We start from the raw sequence: 23,794 nt of genomic DNA on the forward strand, positions 1-23,794 counted from the left end.
GACACACCAAGGGTGTGAATGACACACCAAGGGTGTGAATGACACACCAAGGGTGCAAATGACACACCAAGGACCCAAATGACACACCAAGGGTGCAAATGACACACCAAGGGTGCAAATGACACACCAAGGACCCAAATGACACACCAAGGGTGCAAATGACACACTGAGGACCCAAATGACACACCAAGGACCCAAATGACACACTGAGGGTCTAATGACACACTGAGGGTCCAATGACACACCAAGGACCCCAATGACACACCAAGGGTGTGAATGACACACCAAGGACCCAAGTGACACACCAAGGACCCAAATGACACACCAAGGACCCAAGTGACACACCAAGGGTGTGAATGACACACCAAGGACCCCAATGACACACCAAGGGTGCAAATGACACACCAATGACCCAAATGACACATCAAGAGCCCCAATGACACACCAAGGACCCCAAATGACACACCAAGGGTGCAAATGACACACCAAGGACCTGCAGCCCACTGAAGTGGCTCTGCCAGGGCCCCTTCCCTGGAATTCTGCTTGGAGCAGCAGGGAAGGAGCCCCCACTCTTGGCTGGGGCTCCCACAAGCGGGGGTTTTTCCTCTGGAAGCCCCAAGCAGCCCCATTTTCCGCAGGCAATGGAATAATGGCGAGCGAGCTGCGGGACGTGACGCCGAATCCTCAGCGGCTGGGGAAAGCAACCCAGGAGCTGCAGGCAAGAGCATTAATCTCCTCCAGATCCTCTGAGCTGCCAAGGATAGCAACTCATTGCTCACAGGGCTAATGCTGCTCTTCCATCACTCCTGGGCACGCTGCAGCAGGCAGGGCCGTGGCAGTAAATGTACACATTTATATGCATTCAGCCCCAGATGATTACATTGTTCACAGGGAGGCTGTGGATGAGCCAGGAATATAAAACAAGCTCGAGGATGATGTAGGTGTTGGTGGGAAGAGCACCTTGTAAAATGGCACGGGGGTGAAGTGCCCGGCAGAAGTCACAGCTGGAATTTATTTATTCATAAATACACATCTGGGAAATTCCAGCCTGTTAAAGCACGTGTGAGTCCTGGGAAAGAGGCAGCTTGTTCCCAGACCTCCTGCCCAGGGTCAGAAGAGCAACACTTCCTGAACTACTGAGGGAATGCACGCAGGTGTCTTTAATTCATGTACAAAGAGGAGAAATTTTCATGCTTGGAGCGAAAGGAAAATGCCCACATGTAATTTTTATGCAGATGAAAGGGTGTTTCAGCATATTCCCTCCCACACAATCCATCCCACTGCTCCTTGGCACAGCCAGCCTTCCCCTCTGTACAAACAAGCCCTTGCTCACTTTCAAAACCCTCTTTTGATGCCCACACAAAGGTATCCTTCAGGCTTCCAGCTCCCTGTGCTTCATCCCTGCTCCTCTCCAGCAATCCCAAGCCTCTGCACCATCTCCACTCCCTCCTGGCTGGATGAACAAGCTGCCCTCTCCAACCCTGTGCTGAACCATCCCAAAGCACTTCAGGAAGTTGTGGGAGAAGCAGCTCCCAAGCCCAAGAGGAACAGCTCAAGTTTTCAGCAGACACCCCTACAATAAGCATTCATTTCCATTACAGATATATATATATTTTTTACATTATTAAGGAGAACTCTTGAACTGTTCCAAGAAGAATAGTCAGGGAAAAGGTTTATTCAGCTTCAAAGAGAACTGGGAAAGTTCAGCATGTGCAAAGCAGGCTAAATATGTAAATATGGCATGGAATGGGTGAGAAGTACAACAAATGTTTTGATGGGAATGGTTCTTACCGTATGAAAACCAGCTTGACCTTGGATGGGGCAGTCTTGATGATTGCAGAAGCATTCTGGTGGCTTCTTCCATACAGTATCTGATTGTTTATCTGTTAAAAGAAAATGATTTTCATGTAAGTGGAGGAGTACACCTTGTTCTAATTTATACCACCGAGACTTCCAAGTTTACTGTGGGATAAGGAGATAAGACTCAAAGAAATGTGGCCTCCAAATCTTGATCTGTATAAAACAGGAACCAATGCAGAGCTAATTTACTGTTATTAGCAAACCACAAATGAGAGCAATTTTTTTTTTCCCCCACAGATCCCTTGAATGGGTTTTAAGGATTATTCCCAGATTTTTGGAAAGCAACTTGATCTGAGGAGAATCATATAGATGTGAGAACAGCACAGATGCTTGGATGTTGAGAGTCCTGCACTTTGCCTGCAGGCTCTGGCCACTCAGGAGAACTGGCTGCTAAGACTGTGCTGACTCCTCAGCTCTGCTGAAGGAGGCAGAGTGGGAGCCAGGGAGATGAAGGGCAATTTAAGGATGTGATGCTGCATCCCTTCTGCTGTGATGTGTGGGAATCCACAAAATCAGGGGGTTTTGGGAAAGCTGCAAAGGCAGGCCTCAGAGACAGCAGAACTGTGATTGGAGCTAAGCAGTAGCCATGAGATTGGTCAGCACAAAAATTATTTAAAAATTAGAGAAGGACAAATAGAACCATGGTCTGTGCGTTAAGGCTTGTCTAGGATAACTCCCTAAGCTACAGAAAAGTTTATCTAGCGAGATATTAGGGAGTTTCAAGGTTAATAAAGGAGCTCTGTGCATTGTGTTTGAAGGCTCACAAGCAGGGATTGTACTTGAAAGAAGCAAGCACTGTTTAACCAAAGGTAAGTGTGCTTACAGTGTTTGGATGGAACCACTGTCAATGTGCTTCTGCTTTGTGTGATTGGGCAAAAAACTCATCAAGTGAGTTGTAACATTGAGTTCTTGGTCTGCTGCCTGGGATGTGAGCTGCTGGCATCTTCCCATTGTCATAACCAGGGAATAAGACTGATGCTGGAAAATCAAACAGCTCAAGGCACGTTCCCAGCAGTCCCATCCCGTTGGTTATTTGTGTATAAACCCCCGGCCGGCGATGTGATGATCCACACCTGAGCACAGCAGCAAGCCCTGCTCTGCACACAGGGACATGGGAAATGGGAAATAATGGGAAATGCTGCAGCTGCCAGGGGACACAGCCTGGCCAGCACAGCACCCAGGTGGGCAGCAAGGCCAGGGCACCTGCCCTGGTGGTCACAGTGGTGTTGCCACAGCAGCACGGCACTGACCAACCCCTGTGACCAACCTCCAGCCCTGGGGACACCTCTGGGGTCCCCAGTCACAGAGAGGAGCACATGAAGGGTGTCCAGGGAAGGGAACAGAGCTGGGAAGGGGCTGAGCCTGGAGCAAAGGAGGCTCAGGGGGGCCCTTGTGGCTCTGCACAGCTCCTGCCAGGAGGGGACAGCCGGGGGGTCGGGCTGTGCTCCAGGGAACAGGGACAGGAGCAGAGGGAACGGCCTCGAGTTACACCAGAGGAGATTTAGATTGATATTTGGGGAAATTTCTTCATGGAAAAGGTTCCCCAGGCCTGGCACAGCCCCCCTGGAGGGGTTTAAAAGCCCTGTGGATGTGGCACTTGGGGACACGGGGCAGTGGTGGCCTTGGCAGTGCTGGGGGATGGCTGGACTGTGTCCTGGAGGACTTTTCCAACCTAAACAATCCTATGCCTCAATGCTGCAGTTTTTTCCTCCCACTCTAAATTTACAACATAATATTTACATTCACATTTGATCTACCAATGCTGCTTAAAACAATAAGGACAACGGAGCCCAGGAACAATTCAGTGGTGATTACAGAAGGAATTTTTGTTACTGCAGATGTTTGTATTGGATCCTGGGTTTGTGATCTTAGAAGGATTTTTATTTTTTTTTTCATTCAAACCAGAAGTAACAGGCCAAGTCTTCCAGCCTGGTGTGATAGTCAGACACATTAGGAATAGTCACAAATCTTATTTTCAGTGGGTCAAAACATGATGCAAGCTCATCAGCTAAATAAGGACAATGCAAGGACAAGAATAAACCCCCTTACACTTGGCTACTGACTGGGATTGAGGCGCAAAACTTTCACCTACCAAGTCTTTTATTGTACAAAGAGGGACCCAAGCAAGGTCCAAAAGGAAATAATATCACTTTCCCAAAGAGTTAATATGGTCCTCCCTGCAGCTGCCATGGAAAAGGCAGGGTGAGAAGCAACATCCTGGGTCATGCTTCATTAATCAAACATCAATTTAAACATCCAGTGGCAAAAATGAATGAATGCTCAGCTGCATTCTGCCTTCAAGCTCAACTTGAAATTTTCAGTGAGTTTGTTGACTTAATTTCTCTAAGTTTGAGAATAAATTGTTCACTGGGAATACTGCATGCTTTACAAATTGTTTGGATTTAGTTAAATTACCATCAATTTTCCTAAACAGCAGACTTCTTAGATTAAAATTTATAGGCTTTACTCTGGTTAAATTAATCCTACTCACTACATGTATCAAATAGTCCAAAATTTAATTAGCTGTGAGCTGGGTCTCTAAGTTATAATTATTTAATTACTCCAAAATGAAAGCATAATCAAAGCAATATATCTCCACAAGGTTTTGGACTGTCCTACAGAGTTATTACACCCAGTATTAATTTTTCTTTCTTTTTTTTTTAAAGTACACTTTCTTTTGCAAGATGAATTAATGCTCTGTTAGCTGCAGATACCACAGTGATGAGCAAAACACCAAAGCCTACTTAAATAAAACAAAACAGAGAGCATCTAGGATTTCAGAGGAAACATCACTTTAAATATTTCAAATCAAATAAAGTAACATGTCAGATTAACCAAACAGTACTCGGAGTCAAAGCCTACAAATCTGTGCTTTACTTTTTGCATTAGAGATTAGAAAAGAAAAACAAATCCTGGACTAAGCAAAAGAAATAAACTGATCTAAATCAACCTCGGTTATTCTGGAAATGCCTCTTTCCATAACTCCTTGGAAAGTCAGCAGAGCTCAGAGAAAGATAAAAACTTGCTGCAGGTATGAGGCCAGGTCAGCCCTCCAGTTGAGCCTTTAAAGCAATCCCCAAAACATTGCTTTATGGCAGATTTAATCTCAGATCCCAACGCCCTGCTGCCTTCACCTACACGAGGTTTGGTTTACAGCTTCGTGCACTGAAGTAGCAGAAAGTACAAACTCACTGAAATCTGAGCTCTTGGGTTCAGAAGGAAAAAATCTCCAGGATTGTTTGCTTCTCAAACTTTAATTTGCAGAAGAGAAACATTAGATATGGATATTACAAAAAAAACCCAACCCACACTGTTTTTACTACGTGGCAGTAATGGAAATCCATAAAATTAGTATCATCTGATTTTTATGAAAATCAAGTTAAATGATACCCCAAAGCTAGTAAAAATACTGGCTTAGCTTTCTGTAATAATTATTTCTTTGTACAATGCACTGGGTTCCTTCTTACCACAGGAATTGCAGCATTTCAAGACACAACCAGGCTCTCTGAAACAATGGGGAAAGTTTCAAAGCCTTTTTTTATCAGTCAGATTTTATATACTGAAACCCCATAAAGTACACCAAGAGCTTAAGGAAAAGAAAAAAAAACCTGGAGAGAAAAACTAATTAAAATGTGAATTTCCCTCACCAAAATTCTTGCTGGGCACAAGTTTGAACATGTGCACCATCTAAAGTGATCAACAGAGCATAAAATCTGTAAGGACAGGAAATATCCTGCTCTGAGCTGGCAGCTGATCCCTGTGGCTCCCCACCTGGGGAGTGTGGAGGAAGGACACTGGGAAGGCACAGATCCCTGTGCCCTCCTGCCCAGCCTGACCTGCTGCCAGCCTGGAAACCACCCCCAAACCCAAAAAACACCAAAAAAGGGTCTGCATCCTCTTCTGCAGAGGAACTGGAGCAGTCTGTGCAGAGCAGCTCCATCCTGGCAGTGTCCCAGGCCAGGCTGGGCAGGGCTTGGAGCACCCTGGGACACTGCAAGGGGTCCCTGCCCGAGGAATCAGATGGATTTTAAGGTCCCTCCCAACCCAAACTGCTCAGTGATCCTGTTCTGAGATTCCACAGCAAATAAACTGAGAATTAAATGCCAATCCCCCACACTTCAGAACAGAAATGGCACTGTGAGTTTGGCTGGGGAGCTCATTTACTTGGGCAAAATTCTGCTGTATCTATTCTATTATTATAGCATAACTTCTATTTATCTAAGCACCTCAAAATAAAATAGCAATAAAAATGCATTTAGCACAAAAGCTCTCTGGCTTTGAGCTATGGCAAAAATGGTATAAAGAAATAAAATGTAATAATTGTCACCTGGGCAACAGTCCAGAATGGACAACAGGCAAACTTCTACAGTGATTTTTGTCTGAAGAGTCGAAAAAAAAGAGCTTTTACTCTTTCAAGAGGTGCTGTGGCCTCACAGAACAAAGCACAGAAAGGATTGGGTGGGAAAGGAGCTGAAAGCTCAGCTCAGACCAGCCATGGGCAGGGAAAACTCCACATCCACACCAGCAGCTTCATTCCAAACCCTGCCCCATGCAGCAAGAGAAGGGGAGATGGCAGAACACCCAACATCAGCAATTCAGCATAAGAGGGCTCTAACAGCCTGGCTTAATAATAAGAAGAATAAGAAGAATAAGAATGAAGGAAGAAGGAAGAAGGAGGAGAAGGAGAATGAGAATAAAAATAAAAATAAAATAAAAAATAAAATAATAATAATAGTAATAGTAATGGTAATAGCAGGGGGGATTGTTCAGTGTGAGCAGCAGCTCCTGGCAGGACAGGCCCATGCAGAGCTGGGGAGCAGCAGGACTCGAGGCACAGGTAAAGCTCCAGGTGACTCTGCTGAGGGCCAGGCTGGGCACCATGAGCCCCAGCGCTGAGCCCAGCCTAACAATCAGCCCCAGTGCTGAGCCCAGCCTAACAATCAGCCCCAGCGCTGAGCCCAGCCTAACAAGACCCCAAGCAGGGCAGACACCTGCACTAAAGCAGCATGAGAGCCAGGCAGGAGCACCACAGATGGTTCCTTTGCTGGGAAAAACAACAGAAAAGCACGACTTGTGTCCTGTAAAAAAAATCTACTTTTCTGTGCAGGGGCCAAATTCTGACCCAAGTAGTTTTCCCACATGTATAAAAGAAGGATGAAAGGATCTTCTTCCCCCAAAAAGCTGTTTTCTCCAGCCACATAGCCATCCAAAATACATCACTGAAGAGGTATTAAAAAATAAAAATCACATGAAGGTTTTTGTTGTGACCTGCATTTCCCTCCATGTCAGTGAAAAGAAGCCAGGATCACGCCCCCACAAGGCTACTGTTGCTTGCAGAAGCTAAAACTGAGCTGGCATTTCATTAATTCAGCAACAGAAGATTTTATGAATAAAGAGCTGAGGCAGCCTGGCAGCATCCCACATCCTTCCACTGAATCCAACCAAACCCCAGCTCAAAAGGAAAATGAACAGGGAACATCTGTCTGTCTAAATGGCCACCCCATTAAGCTGAGCTCCAGCAAAAGCCACAGGGAATAATCTGCACACCCTGCAGGGGCATCTCTGCTTTAATGGAGCAGGACTGTCCAAATGGGGCACCCAGAAACACCAGAGGCTTCCCAAGATGGGAATCCCTTCCCAAGATGGGAATCCCTCCCTAAGATGGGAATCCCTCCCCAAGATGGGAAACCCTTCCCAAGATGGGAATCCCTTCCCAAGATGGGAAACCCTTCCCAAGATGGGAAACCCTTCCCAAGATGGGAAACCCTCCCCAAGGTGTGAATCCCTTCCCAAGATGGGAATCCCTCCCCAAGATGGGAATCCCTCCCCAAGGTGTGAATCCCTGCCCAAGATGGGAATCCCCCCCCAAGATGAGAATCCCCCCCCAAGGTGTGAATCCCTTCCCAAGATGGGAATCCCTTCTCTCTTGCTGAGGCTGAGCTCCAGTACTGAGATCTGAGGTGTAATTAAAGATGCAGATGTGCCTTAAACATGCAGCTGGGGGAGAGCCAGATGTGAGTTCTGTCCTCTCACTGCACAAGGCAGCCCTTGGTCATGCAGGATGTTTGAATTGATCCTTTCCTGGAAGGAACTGTGCTCCTGCCCACTGGTGGCACATCTTCAGCTGGATTGCAAGGATCAACAAGGCAGTTACTAAAGTCTCCTTGGATTTTTATTTGAATCTGGGCATTTTTGAGATGGAGGACCTCACTTTCCTTCTATTGAAGGGGAAAAACCCTTTTATTTTCAACCTAACAGGGAGAGAAATGAGGGCAACACCATCACTTTGGGAAATGCTCCTTGTACCGTGGCTCATCCATGCAAAACCCAGCCTTGTGATTAATCCCACATGGTGCCTCTTTCAAGCACTTCAGATCCTCTGCTCTACCTGTGATATGCAGAGGAGAACAGTGCCCTGAGTTCTTTCAACACACCCAAAATGTAACAATTTCCCTTTTTTTTACCATTAGAATTCAGTGTCAGGGACAGAAAAAACATCATTCTGAAGGAGAAAGCAATTTTCCTACCCTACTCCATTATGGTCCAGACCTTCATACCTTTTCTCACACTTAAAATGAAATCAGCTTCAGATGATGGTGTTTCTACAGCCAAAAAAAATAAAAGATCTTTCTTGCACTATGTGTATTGAAACCCCCTAATTACAGAACTGTTAGACAATGACAAATGCTTGGACAATTCTGACTATTCCCAGGGTACCCCCAGGCAGCCAAACTGCTCTTTCTCAAGTCAAGAAATGTGAACAAATAGGTGGTTTTCTGATTGCACAGAGAGCTGCTGAAAGTTCAGAGCATCACCACCCACGGAGAGCAGCAGGTCAGCAAATCCCAAATCCCAGCTCCTCAGTGAGAGCCTCTCTCCAAGGACAAGATCCCTGGGGAGGGATGATTTTTTTTAAACCACCGAAGCAATCACCACGTGGGGAATCACTGCAGGTACAGCAGCAAAATGTCATTTTGCAACAGCCCAAAAGCCAGATGAAGTGAAGGAAAAGCTGTGCTTGCAGGCTGAAGGTGAAGGAAGGAGACTGGAGAAAAAGTGAAGACAAAATGCTCCACTTGCTAACGAGCTCTCTTGCCTCGTGGGTGAACTCGCGCCAGACACAACGACAGAAAAAAAGTATTTTAAGTTGCAACAGATCAAAACAGATTACAGCATGAAATTTATTTTCAGGATGGGGAATATCCCTGTCATCTGTAAAAACACATATGGCAACGTTGAGGGGGTTTTGGCTTTTTTTTTAACGAAAAGTGTGAATTTCCCTGTAAACCACACATGCACTCCAAGGATTGATTTACTGTCCCCTTCCTGCCTTTCAACAGCCCCTCCCCACGCAGAGCTTGTGAACATGCTGAGAGCACAGACTTTGCTGACAAGACATTGCTTTTCACAGGCCAGTGAGTTTTGTTTCACTGCAAACACATTTACCTGCCAAAGGCCAAGCTCTCAGTTGGCATAAATCAGCACAGCTCCTTGCTCAGCCACCTAATTCCACTCCCAGGCTTTATTTAAAGGTTCAAGATGCCTCTCCCTCCCTGCACACACTAAAGGGAACAATTACCTCGAGGAGCTCATCCCCAAACTGCATCTAGGGAAGAATTTTACTTCCATCCCCAAAGTGCATCCAGGGAAGAGTTTTGCCTGGAGAAGTTCATTCCCAAAATGCATCCAGGGAAGGGTTTTACCTCCATCTCCAAAGTGCATTCAGGGAAAAATTTCACTTTAAGGAGTTCATCCTCAGAGTGCATCCAGGGAAGAGTTTTACCTCCATCTTCAAAGTGATCCAGGGAAGGGTTTTACCCCCAGGAGCTCATCACCAAAGTGCATCCAGGGAAGAGTTTTACCTCCACCCCCAAGGTGTACTCCAGGAGCTCATCCCCAAAGTGATCCAGGGAGGAATTTTACCTCGAGGAGCTCATCCCCAAACTGCATCTAGGGAAGAATTTTACCTCCATCCCCAAAGTGCATCCAGGGAAGAGTTTTACCTAGAGGGGTTCATCCCCAAAGTGCATCCAGGGAAGAACTTTACCTCCAGGAATAAACTTTCATCCCCAAAGTGCATCCAGGGAAGAGTTTGACCTCCATCCCCCAAGTGACCCAGGAAAGGGTTTTACCTCCAGGAGCTCATCCTCAAAGTGATCCAGGGAGGAATTTTACCTCGAGGAGCTCATCCCCAAATTGTATCTAGGGAAGAGTTTTACCTCCATCCCCAAAAGTGATCCAGGGAAGGGTTTTACCTCCAGGAGCTCATTCCCAAAGTGCATCAAAGGAAGAATTTTATCTAGGGGAACTCATCCCCTAAGTGTATTCAGGAAGGATTTTACCTCTATCCCCAAAGTGCATTCAGGGAAGAATTTCACCTCAAGGAACTCATCCCCAAAGTGCATTTAGGGAAGGATTTTACCTCCATCCCCTAAGTGATCCAGGGAAGGGTTTTACCTCCATCCCCAAAGGGCATCCAGGGAAGGGTTTTACCTCCATCCCCAAGGTGTATCAATGGAAGGATTTTACCTCCATCCCCAAAGTGACTCAGGGAAGGGTTTTCCCTCCAGGAGCTCATCCCCAGAGTCATCCAGGGAAGGGTTTTACCTCCAGGAGCTCATCCCCAGAGTGATCCAGGGAAGGGTTTTACCTCCAGGAGCTCATCCCCGATGTGCATGCGCCCGTCCCGTCCCGCGGGGCCGTCGGGATTGATCCCCACCACGAAGATGCTCATCCTGGAGCGGTCCTTGTTGCCAGCCAGGCTGAGCCCCAGCCCATTCTTGTCTTTCTCCAGCTCAATGATGTGCAATTCTCCCGGGAGATCTGCATATCTCTGCCTGATTTTTTCTGGGAAGGTCAAAACATAAAGGGAGTTAGAACATAAAGTGAGTTACGTGCAGATGTTCAACGACAGGCACAAATATGCCAGAGATTTATGGCTCCTCAGCAAATAAGTGTTTTTAACAGAGGTCTTTTCAGCACAGACTCTAAAATATCATTTGCTCTGTGTGTATCAGTCACACAGCAAAACGCAGCATCAGCTGCAAATACTGTTCAGACGAAACCCACGCTATTTTTAATTATTTGTACAACAGCCTGGTTCCAAACCAAAACTTTTCTGAAAGGAGGGTAAACAAGGAAATTCCAGAGGCACCTTTTACCTTACAAAGCCCATCAAATTCAGGAAACTCTCGTAAAGTTCGAGCTGGTTAATTAACCACTGTGGGAAAGTGAAGCCCTTAATGGCTCAAACATTACTGCGAGCTCACATCTCAAGGTAAAACCTTCTGCTTCCTCCTGGTGACTCAGGAATCTTCCCAGCACTGCTCTGCTTAACTCCAAGGGCTGATTAGGCAGAGCAGATGTCAGGGACAATGGAGATGAGTGATTGCATTTTTAAATGCAGCCTCACCTGATATGAAGGTAGTTATTTGTCTTTCATCTGCATTTCAAGCATTCCTGTGACAGAGCTCAATGTATTTACAAAGTTACTGGGAGCACACAGCGTGGCTGGGGATGCTGACAGGTTAATCAGAGTGTCTTTTCACCACTGGCATACAAACATCTATCACCACTGCTGGGGAGGGCAGTTCTGTCCTGTCTGCTCTCCCTCTGCAGATTGGAAAGCCAGTTTAAAGCACCACCTGCACCCTTCAGCTGGGCCACACATTTGAAAGAGGAATTCAAAGTACACCTCTGTGGCTGGGTGTCACCTTAGCACAGAGCTCAAGGTGAGAGAAACTGCTGCATTATGCATGAAAAGGAGAAATAAGGGATATTATATGTTCAGCCATATCCCTGAGTCAGCAGCAGGAGCTAGATCAATATTAGCTACTAGCACCCTCCTGGGGAAGCATATTTTAATAGCATGATTTAACTGCTGTAGTGAATGTTCCCATGACAACAAGAAAGAGGGGAAGGAGCTGGGGAAGGTGAGAGAGAGGCAACCAAAAGTGAATAAAAAGTGCTGAGAAGAAGGAAGGTGAGGCAGGGATGTTCCTTCCACAGCCCCTGCGCTCCCAGGGTGGCTCAGCTGAACGTGGGATGCTCCCAGCAGCTCTTCTTCCCAAGGGTCCTTCCTGAGTCATTGTTCCAGCTGCAGCAGCCCCTTGTACCTTGGCAGAGCCCACTGGAATGGGGAGAGCAGCTCCCCATCTCCAGCCCCAGCTGCACCCAAGAGAATTACCCACACTGAGAGCACCAGCTCTCCCTTCACTCTATTTACAGGCTGGCATTTTCCTGCCATGCTCAAAACTCCCAGTGCCTGAGCCTAAAATCCCCAGGGTGTGATGTTATCCCTGGAAAGCTGCTAAAGACCTACAGAGCTCTGCACAAAATCACCAAAAAAAAAAAAAAAAATAGAAGCTCATTTGTTATATTACATTATATTTCCCCCAAAAATTCATGTAACTGTGTTAAATAAATGGCAATCCATATAGCTGCATGGTTCTTTAATGCATTTCTTAACTAATGGGGTCAGCCTGTAATCAGAGGTGTGCTTTGCTACATGGATTTGGAAACTGTTTTGTCTTCTTAGTAACAGAACAGCAAGAGAGGAAGGGTCTCAAAAATGGAGTTTCTGCAAGCAAAGGAGATGCAGCCACACCTGGCTTGGTCACAGCACTGAGGTTTAATTTCTTTGCCCACGAGGCCAAGTCCAGCCCTGAAGAGCTCTAAGGCATTTGCTGCCCACCACAATCAGACAAATAACTCATTACAGCACAGCAAGGAGCTGCAGCACACCCCAGAACGGGCATCAGCAGAAAAGGGTTTTTCTTACTGATTGCATTTTTGTGGCTAAAACCAGGAGTTGGAGCTGGAGGGCTGCTGTCCATCACCTCCTGCCACAGCTCCCTGCACTGCTTGTAGTACATGGGTAACACATCTCAGTGCTGTTTGCCAGGAGCAAGGAGCTTGTCTGAAGCATCAGGTGAACAACTGGCAGCCAGGTGCACAGGCAGGAGCTGTGCACACACACACACACACACACACACACACACAAAAACTCTTAAATGCAGTGCAGATGAAGCTGCACATCTTCAGAGGCTGCCTCAGAACTCATTCCTGCCTTGTGACACCCAGCCCTGTGACACTGCCAGCACACATGGCTCCTCTGCCTGCAGACAGAGTGCCTCTGGGATTAATTCCATGGTGTTTCCTCCCCAAAATGAGTTTTCTCACGTGGGAGAAATGCTGGCAGCTCAGAAGCACGTGTGTATTCCTCTCTGAGCTGGGCTGGAACTAAAAGTGAGCTTTAGTCCTTCAAAAATCAGTAGTTGGGGCAATTTGTCCCTGGGATGGGACAAAACCCCACTAAAACCCCTGTGCTGGGCCAGGTCTGGAAACCTGCTGATTGAACCCCAGCTCTGTGCTCCAGCTGTGCCAAAATGCCCCACTGTGGGAACAAATCTTTGGGTAAAGAAAAAATCCATCTGGGCAAAGGATGACTCCAGGATTGGTTGCTTTCTTTGTTAAGGGGTTGGGTTGTTTTCTTTTGGGTTTTTTTTTAAAGTGTCTTCCCCGCTGCATTACTTGTTGGAAGAAACCCTTACTTTCCACAGAAGGAAGCCTCTTTGTGGACTAAGCCCCTGATTCTAAATGATCACATTCATTTCCAAAGCAGCTATTCCATGGTGTGAGATGGCTGGGGTGACCAGGAGGTAAAACAGAGGGAGGGAGGCAGGAGGATGCTCCGAGCCAGCCCCATTTCCACCCTGGCAGGAGGCACTGCTGTCCTGGAGAAGGGACAAGCAGAGACACCCCTGCTTCTGAAACCAGCCCTCTGCTAGCACAGGCTGCCTCCTCCCTGACCAGCAGAAGGTTCTGGCTCTCCCCAGTCCCACCTCCTGCAGCTCAGCCCTTGGGAGGGCTGTCCTGGCCAGGCAATAAATGACAACAAATTCCCAGTGGTGCTGCCTCACTCCAATCCAATCTGCATGCAAATATCCTCTGGGCATCCAGCTGACTTCCTACAGCACTCTCACGGTTTGCCTCAGCTTGCTTCTTAATAAGGATCCCACAAAATCATTTTAAACAAGTATTTACTGCTTAAACAAACCTGCATCTAAGGCATCTTCTCCTGAATGCCTTTTTCAGCTGGTTTTTCTCCCCTCCAGCTGGTATCAGTTTTCAGCTGGCTGCCTAGGGTTGGGGAGCCAGTTAGCATCTGCTTTTGCGAAGAATTCCATTATCTGCCTTCATTAGCAGGCCCTTTACACCAGGCAATTGTAATTCTGTTGTTGCTGCATCGCACATGGGACTCGGTGTCTCTCTTGTTTTGGCACAGCTCGGGGCTGTTTCCACACTCGGTGACAATCTGCCCATCACAACTTCTGCAAACACATCTCACCAAGGATATTTCACCAGCTAATACCGCAGCCAGCTCCTCTTAAAAAACACCACACAGATGCAGCAGGAGCCAAAAGCACGAGGAGTAAATGCTTTAGTGATCACTCCTGCAATGATATTTCCCTGTTATATTAGCAGACAATTACATTTCAAAGGGAAGCCCTGGAAATGGAAGACAACTGCTCCCAAACAATCTCCTATTATGCTGCTGCATATGTTTCCCTGCCTCAGCCACTATTCCTATTATATTAAACAGAGAGATAAAAGAAATAAATGGGGACAATACGCTCGGGGTATTGGAGTTTGCATGATGTAGTACAGCAACAAACACACAATTTATCTGCAACACCAGACCCGGGCACCACTTCTCAGGAAGGCTCTTTAAATGAGAGATATATAAAAGCAAAGGAGCCTGCTTCCCAAACCTGCTGAAATCTCCAGGTGAATGGGCTGAAAGGGAAGAGGTGCTGCTTTGGAAAATTGGTGTCTCTGCATGATGCAAATGAGAGTCCATCCAGAAAAGGTAAAAAGAGGAAAGAAAAGGCTCTGGGTGACTCAGCAAGGTGATTTGGTTTAGTACCAAATGCTCGATATTAAAATTGTCAAGGCAAAACATGAAGAGAAGAAAAGGGGAAAAACACCAGAAAGAGAGACAGGAGCTGATATTTGAATGTAGAAGGTGATGCTGAGGACTCTCCATCCCTCTTGCATCACCTCAGATCTCTGTCAGGAGCACGTGCTGGCTTTAGGAGAGCCCATTCATCAGCCTGGGCTCGTTCCAATGCGTTGATCTCCCATTTTTACCCCAGAGCACCAGCCCTGGCTCCAGCCCTGGCCCTGCCCAGCAGAGCTCAGGCAGTGCTGCAGCAGCACTGCTCCTCACTGGGCAGTGCCAGCCATCAGCATGCAGGCAGCATCCCCTGCACACAGCCAGCCCTGCATACCAAGCAACCAATTCCCTTCTTCATTTCACTGCAAACAGTAAAAAAAATTAATGTAGGAAGTCCCTTGAAAGCTAACCCTAGAGCTGTGAGGGCAGCACGTCTAATTTACTGATTACAATTTACAAGAACCTAAATAAGCATATTGAAGGGACCATAATTGAACAAATGGGGTTTAGAATTCTCCCACTACTAATAATATAATAAGCTTATTGTTTTAATCTTCCCACTAGCCCTCTATTCAGCTCCAAGGAGGCAGACAGTTCTTCAAACCTTATCTCAAAAGTGATGCACTCATCTGTTTTCATAAGCTTTCAGGAAAAAAGAAGAGTATTTCCATAATGCTTTTCTAAATTCCATTAAATCGCTGCAATTCTTCTCTCAGTGATCAGCAAGAATGAGAAAAATAGGGCAGTTGTACTCAAAAATCTGGGGCAGTTGTACCCAAAAATCTAAATGGAAGGGCCAGAGATGCTGTTCTCAGCAGTTCCCCCTCCCTCAGGTGATGAGAGGTACATCCTTGTGAGCGCTGTTACCTCCAAACCTGGGGGCACAGAGTTCCCCACCTGGCCCAGAGATTCAGCATCCCCTCCACTCTCCCCATGCCATCCATCCCTTTGGCAGCACTCTGCTCCATCCTCACCATTTGGAAACCATTTCCCAAACCTGAGGTGATGATTTGCAGGGAAAAACAAAACTCAGCATTCCTATTTCCCCTTTGGCAGACTTCAATTAATTCCCTCAGTTCAGGAAAAGAGCTCCATGGCTCCTTCTTCCCCAGAATACTGTCACAGCCAGAATACTCTAATATCACTTTAAATTCCATGAGGGAGAGAGCAGGCACCAGGTGTGGGCTACAAACACAGCTCACCCCACCTGAAATGCAGAACCAGCAGGCATTAAACTCTCCTGAGACAACATTCTTACCCTAAGCTGAAGGTTCCCTCTTTTCCTCTCGTTTTGTCTGAAGGATCTGGGCTCTTATTTGGGACCTCCAAGTTTTTTCTGGCTGCTCCCTCCAGCTCAGGCTCCAGTTGTGTTTTGCTCCTCTCACTCCCAGCTCACAAAAGGAAACTTTCCTTCTCTCCTTAAATCCCACCTGTCCCTCACATCACTTTCACAGCAGAAAGTGGAAATTCCTGCTGGTGCTTGTTAACCCACCCAGGAAGAAGGGGATAATGAGAGCCTCCACAATCTGATTCAAGCACCATTTCAGCCCTTGGAAACTGTTAACCATTAATTACTTCTTCCTATAATCAAGGGAACCATCACACCCCCAAAGGCAACAGCAGGGAGAAAAGTGACTGAAAACCAAGGAAACTCATCACACCAGAGAGCCCCTCCAATGCTTGCACCATTTCACACCAACATTTGGCAAAAATGGAGTTTTTACCAAGAATTGTTTTCCTTGTTCAGGCCCAAAGCTTCACTCTAAGGCTGCACTTCCACTACACCACATTTCAGTCCTCTGAGGATGAGATATTGTATGTTTTCCTTTTTTTAATTAGATGAGAAGGCCATGCTGAGTCTATTCACACCCATGTTTATCATTTAAAAGGAGATTTAGTGAAAGTGTGGTAAATAGAGCATCCCATGCTAATAATTGGTGATTATAAGGGAATCTGCCTTCCCCTGCACACAATCCTTCCACTCACTTGCCTTTCCAATGATGCATTAACCCCCAGGAAAGCACTTGGCTTTCCCCAGGAGTGACCTCCTCGGGGTGCAGGGCTGTGGCAATCACTGGAGCTGAGCTGTGCCCCTGCTCCAGCTGGAGCTCCCCAGCTCCTGCAGGCTCTGCAGGAAAGCCCTGGCACGTCTGGGTGCTGTGGTGATGCTCACAGGGGTCCCAGGAAGAGGAAAAAACAAGGATCTGACTCCATGTTTCAAAAGGCTGATTGATTATTTTATTTTATATATATATATATATTAAAACTATACTAAAAGAATAGAAGAAAGGATTTCATCAGAAGGCTTGCAGAGAATAGAAAAAGAATGGAATGATAACAAAAGCTCCTGACTCTCAGAGAGTCTGAGCCAGCTGACTGTGACTGGCCATTAATTAGAAACAACCAACATGGGCCCATCCCAGATCCACCTGTTGCATTCCACAGCAGCAGACAATCATTGTTCACATTTTGTTCCTGAGGCCTCTCAGCTTCTCAGAAGGAAAAATCCTAAGGAAAGGGTTTTTTTCAGAAAACATCACGGCTACAGGGTGCTTCCTTCAGACAGGAGACACCCTCCTGGAGCAGCACACTGCCACTGCTTGATTAAACACAATCAAACAGCAACTAATACTTCTGATAAAATCCACTGTGAGGATACAAACGGTGTTTTTTAAAATTAAATCACGTCGTGGCTATGCCTGGGCCACGAGATGCCAGACTGAAGGCATTTTTGGAGTAATTAAATCCTTAAAATGTGATGTAGGCTCCACTGACTGCTGCTGTAGACCATGTTTTTAAGAGAAAAACCCCACAGGAAGAGTCTAATGCAACAATCCCAGTGTATTTTGTGTCACTGTGCAGCTGAAGTCGCTCCAAGGCAGCACCCTGCACTCCCCAGCTCGGGAGCATCCTGGAGATAAGGCTCAGTTATCTCTGCTCCCCGAGGAAAGCAGCCCTGCTGCTGCCTCCCACAGCTCTCAGGGAAGGCTGGCTGTGGGAGCAGGGCAGGAACATCAGGAAAGACTGCAAAGTCCCAGGGAAATTCCAGCTGTGCACCAGGGATCCTTAAGGATGCCCCAGACTGCAGCTGCTTTAATGACCCCTCCCACACCTCAGCTTTTGGAGAATATCTCCCAGCTGGGACAGAACATCTTTCCTTGCTCCTCTCACAGAACCACAGCATCCCAGGAGGGACCCACCAGGCTCATCCAGCTCCTGGCAGGATCAGTTTTCCTGCCCTGCTCACTGTGCTCTGCCAGGATCTGTGACCATTCCCTACATTTAGGATTTGAGAGCTGCTCCTTCACTGAATATTGGGAATTCTAATCCAGGGCTTTCCCCACTCGGTCTCAGTGCAAACAAATGAATATTGTGAACATGTAAATTCTCCCTCCCCTGAGAGGAACGATGTAAGCTGATCCTGACAGTGGTTTATCCTTAATAATGACGTTCCCACAAAGGGCACAGCCATTATCTTGGAATCTTCCTGCATGGAGTCTAATTAGAGAGAGCAGTGTCAGGCTCTTGTCAGAACCTGAGAGTTTGTTACCTAATGAAGACTTTTAGGGGACCAGTGCTAAGTAGCTGCAGGAGGCAGCACAGACAGCACCTCTCACAAGTCGAGGTGAGCAGACATTTCTCGCTCAGTGATTCGTGTAATTCCATTAATTTAAGAACCTGCACTAAGAGCCTGAACCTCCTCCCTCTAGAGTGGGACTAGAGAAATTTGGATTCAATAATGAAGACTTTTGAGCAGCAAGCACAGCTTGTGTGGATGAGTCCAAAGAGCTGCACAACATCCTCTGAGGAAGGTCTCCAGGGGAGCTGCCAGGTGTGTGAAATGTAGGGAAAAACTCCAACAGTGTAAAACTTCACAGAAAATCAGAACAGCAGCACTAACAAGCTGTAAAAATAAAAAAAAAAAGACCAGGGAGCTGGTTGTGGAAGAGCAGGTGAAGAGGAGGCAATGACACTGGGGTAAGAGATGGGGACAATCCCAAAGTCCCTCTGCTGTGGCAGCACAGCCCTGGGACACAACACAGGGACTTGTCAATGACTGCATGAAACTTTTGGATTAAAATCCCCCACCCCAGAAGCCTTAACTTTGCTTGCACAGCAGTTTTTAAATGTGTTGTGACAGTGATTAAACAGATTAGAGCTGGATGAATCACTGGGACTGTAAAGCCCAGGGAAATGCCCACAGAATTACAGAGAAGCCCCACAGAAGATTGATCATGACCAGCTACTTCAGCTGGGAATTTATTCAATGGCAATCTCAATGATGAATTTTAATCCTCTTTTCTATTTTTAGGTTTTAGTTGTTTTGCTGAAGATTGATTGTAACTGTCAAGCTAGTTACTACAAAAATAGATTTGCTTGCACCAAAATATTGTATTCACATTGCACGTCCCTCTTTTAGGCCTGCTCTGGGGATCTAAGTATTTTAAGTATACTTAAAAGCTATAGAAACATTTAAGGGAATATAAAATTTACAATACATTTGGTGAATTAATCAATCACATCAGATATTGTGAAGAGCTTTCCTTCTATATTTTTCCTAACAACATATACTGTTTGCATTTGGAGAGACACGAGAATGTCACTAAAATACAAACAACAGCTCTGTAACAAGCACACTGCACAGAAACAAACCAATTATAATTAATACAAGGAAAAAAATGTCCCCAATTATAATTAATACAAAGAAAAAAATGTCCTTCCTGCCAGGTTTTCCTTTAAAACTGGGGTATTGCACAGAATTGTTATTCTCCTGGCAGATCACGGCGGGTCTGTGGTGACCAAACCTGTTTTTAACAGCCCAATTTCCACTTTGCCAAGGGCTCTGTCCCTGGGTTTCACACACAGCTCGTTGTGCAGAGACCTCAGAGGAGGCTCTGCCACCCCACAAACACTTCCACAATCCTCCAGCTGACAACTCTCAGCTTCACACTCCCGGCTTTTATTCGCAGGCCAGCAAAGAAAAATATCCTCTCTCAGCCCCTAACAAGTTGCTCAGGTTTGATAAGCTGTTTTCATTCCCTCTGAAGGGGCTGTGGAGAGAAAAGCTCTTTGTTTCAGGCTGCTGAGGAAAAAAGGCAAAAGCTGGATTTTTACTGCGGTCAGTGCTGGGTCCAGATTCCTCTCAATTCTCTGGGTGCACACATACTTTAAATGAAAAAAGCTATTCAGGAAAATTATGCTAATGGCTCAGAGCATGCTCAGATCTCTGCACAGATTGCCTTTTAAAACTTCCAGTGTGTGTTAAAAGCAGAAAACGTTCGATTGAGAGGAAATGCAAAACAAATTTAAATTAAAAAGCAGCTGAATATTTGAAAAAGCTGCTTATATTTAGCTTTTAGAGGACATGAGGTGATCAGTCATGAGGTGGACAGTGGCTGGTCAGGAGATAAACCACCTGAGCCCCACAGTGGTGCTCAGGTGGTTTATCTCCTCATTTTTTTTTCAAATTTAGGCAGCATTTATTATATCAGTATTTATATTATTATTATTATTTATGTCAGTATTTATTTTTATATTTCATATTATTATTTTTTATCAGTATGACTATTTATTTTATCAGTGTTTTGTTAGGTTCATACCTGCTCTGTCTTCCATCAAGCTCATTACAGCTCCTCAAACAATTACAAACTACCTGACCACTTTTGAGTTTTGAGCTACCAAACTCCACTTGAGTCATCAGGCTCTGTTTAGGTACAAACCTGAGTTTCCCAATGCCACACCTGCCTCTGATTGCTGAGGCAAAATGAAAGGTGAGAAATGAGAAATGACTGCGACACCTGGCCCTGCTGCAGATTTCTGCGCCTTGGAACAAAACAAACTCACCCCTAAACTCCACTCTCCTCCTCACAAATACACAATCAGCATTCTGTTGCTGGGTATTTCCATTTCTTCAGCTCCCAGTTTGTGGTGTCTGATGTGTAAATCACAGCCCAGCACTCTGGTTTTGGATGGTGTTTCAGCCCAGAAGTGGAGATGGAGGAGAAGCTCCTTCCTCCCTCCTCTGTCCAAGTCAGCTCCATGCCAGACTCCTCCAAACCCATTCCTCCTTCCTGGAGGAGGTTTTCACTAGAGAGGATGGCAAAGTGAGCACTTCTCATGTAGATGAACCACTAAAACACAAAGTTCCAGGCTGAAAACACACTGCTGGGCTATGGCTGCTATGCCAAAAGAGAAAGGCACCGACTAAATCAAGAATTCACTCAAAGTCTCTTCCTAAAATGAGACAGCAAGAGTTCTAGGAAGAATTTTTAACAGTCTCATGCAGCACAAAGTGAAAATCAGGGGGTGCCCAGTGCTCATTTCCAGGCAGCAACTTCTGCATTTCCAGCTGCCAAACTCCTGTCCCATCAGGTGAGGCAGGGGAGCCCCACCAGAGGAAGGGATAACAATTCCTCTCCACACAAACCCCCCGCTGGATAACCCTGTGAAATCACACAGCAGTTGCATGCTCTCCCCTAAATAAGCCACAAACCTTATTTAATCAGCTGTCCTGAGAGTCTGCTGGAGAAGTTAATCAGGTTTGTGCTGCACTTATGACATCATAACACTTGATAGATTTCATTAACTAAAACAATATTTTCTATTAGAAATTCCATCCTGATTATTTTTAAGCTCTCCAAAGGACAGAGCCTGGCAAAGCCTGTTTTCTCTTCCACAAAAGAGTAAAATAAAAGTGCCAGGGTCAGACACCTTTCTTTCAAATAAGAGGTGCTAAGCAAGGCATTCATTTTTCTGCAGGAGAAAAATTGCATCACAAAGTGAACAGAGTATTTGAAGAGATGATTTCTTTTCTTTTTTTAGTACCAAAATACGTTATTAGACAACAAATAGCTTCTCTTCTAATGTATTTAATGAAATAAAGATATTAATGCATTAAGCTTTGGGCATTTTTGAAATGAACCAAATTATAACCAGGAAATTGATGATGTATGTGAGCAGAGACTTGCAATATGTCAAGCACTCTCTCTTCTTCCTTCTGGCAAAAGAAATCCATCTCCAAGGATTAATCCAGGAGGAAGAGCTAAATGGATAAACTTTACTATATTAAACACTCACTTTTTCCACTCTGACTGGAGGAGGAAATCAACTAAGAGAAAGTTAAAAAATAAACGCCTGAGGGAAAAGTAAGAGTGGGGTATGGTAATTTTTACTTTAATTCTTTTGGCTTGATATTCAATTGATTTTTTTTCCCCCTCTTATGGAATTTAGCCTTCAAATAAGATGATTCAGATGCACCCATGACTTACTCTTCAGTAATAAACACAGTCTTTAGGGTAAGCTGGAGCTCGATGGATCCAGCTTTCTATTTTATTTTATTTTTAAATTTACATGGCCACCTGGCCTCAGGGAGCTGAGGTGTCAAGATGCTTCATGTCTCTTATGACAGATGGCCAAGCAAGACATCCCACCCACCCAAGAGATGCCAGGTCTTCCCAATGGCAGTCCAGGGGTCATGCTCCATGTTTATTCATTATATTTTAGTCTCTTATTAGAAATTAAGCTTAGGTCTAATAGGGTAGCTCATTTTAGTCTGTTTTTCTACAGGAACACAGCAATGCAACCACCCCACAGCAATCCAAGCTCCTGCCCCCAAACCTCTGGACTGGCAGCAAATCTCAGGGTGGAGCAGGGTCTCAAAGGTGCTGTAAAAAGTGGATGGAAATAGGGAGGAGAGAAACCTGGCTGGGGGAAAGGCTTCAGGGTGAGCTCACACTTAATAAAGCCAGAGAATTCTCTCGAGGGAAGGCCTCAGGAAGGCTCCAGAAAAGCTCAGAGTGGAGCTCACACCTTCCCGGACAAGCAAGCCAGGTGAATTTCCTACACAAGTCTGTAGGAATCCAACTTCATCAGCTGCAGTACTCATTAAAAACCTCACAACCTTCCCCATCCCCGTGTCCCTGTGCAAGGCCAGCCCATCCTCATCCTCATCCTCATCCTCATCCTCATCCTCATCCTCATCCTCATCCTCATCCTCATCCTCATCCCACAGATCTCTCCTGCACACACCAACAGCAGCCACATCCTTAAAATTCTTAGAACTTTGGCCCCAAAGGCTCTGCTGAGCTCCCCATTCCTCACAAAATCCCTTCCCAGCTCTCACCCTCAAGCTGCCCCTGCTCATCCTTGCACAGAGCTCTCCTGGCGCCCTCATCCACCAAGTGATGCCTCAGGTTTGGGTTTTCTATTTTCACATTCTGTGCTGCTTCAGTGTGTGGGTCTGGGCTCACATCAGGGCATGCTGAGCTCTCTGCACAGAGCAGGAGACAAAACAATTCCTGGACAAATGATCCCAATCTCAGCCCCAGAGCACAAACCCCGTGGGCTGGAGAGAGAAAAACAAGCAGGGTGGGACTGCAGGGGCTGAAGCTGGGATGGGACAATGAACTGCAAGGTGCAAATGGAGCAGAGCTGACCCCAGGGAGAGACCCCGTGCCCGGCCGTGCATTTTGGGGCCATTTTGGTTCATCTTGGGTGCAGCCCTGGCTGGGCTCTGGTGCTGCCCCAGGTGGGTGCATGGAGGAGATCCTTTGGATCAATCCCTGCTTTATTCTGGAGCTCTGTCCTGTCTCTGCTCTGGGTCATCCTTCTCATCCTTCACACATCCCTGTCTCATCCCATTTTTCCCCTTCCACTCTTCTCCCAGCCCTTCAGAGACACCTCACTAGGCACCACGCTGGCAGGCTGCTCCCTCAGTGGCTTTCTGCCCTTGAAAAACAGTATTTAAAACCCCACATCTTCTATACAAACAACACTTTAAAAATCACATGATCTACATTTTAAACAGCTCAATCCTGAAATGAACTCTCATTCTAAAATAACAGCATTGTCTGCTCAAATCCATTAATGATGCACTACAAAGTGATACTGTGTTAATCCTTAAACAATCTGTCACCTCCCAGAGAGAGTAACAGGTTACAAAAGGGATGGAGGAAATTACAGCCAAACTTTATGGGT

General features: G+C 45.9%; 1 protein-coding gene across 1 annotated transcript in view; it reads right to left on the minus strand.

The window, feature by feature from the left end:
- Positions 1–23,794, minus strand: part of PATJ (PATJ crumbs cell polarity complex component) — a gene marked incomplete at its 5' end in the record, with an annotated part of 135,218 nt that overhangs the window by 47,548 nt on the left and 63,876 nt on the right. Inside the window, 2 exons of the mRNA XM_084211323.1 lie at positions 1,792–1,883; positions 10,511–10,707. Of these exons, the coding sequence (XP_084067449.1) occupies positions 1,792–1,883; positions 10,511–10,707 (289 nt within the window). The remainder of the gene's footprint in view (positions 1–1,791; positions 1,884–10,510; positions 10,708–23,794) is intronic.

This window comes from Fringilla coelebs, assembly GCF_963513975.1.
Source record: "Fringilla coelebs genome assembly, chromosome: 9".
Taxonomy (NCBI): domain Eukaryota; kingdom Metazoa; phylum Chordata; class Aves; order Passeriformes; family Fringillidae; genus Fringilla; species Fringilla coelebs.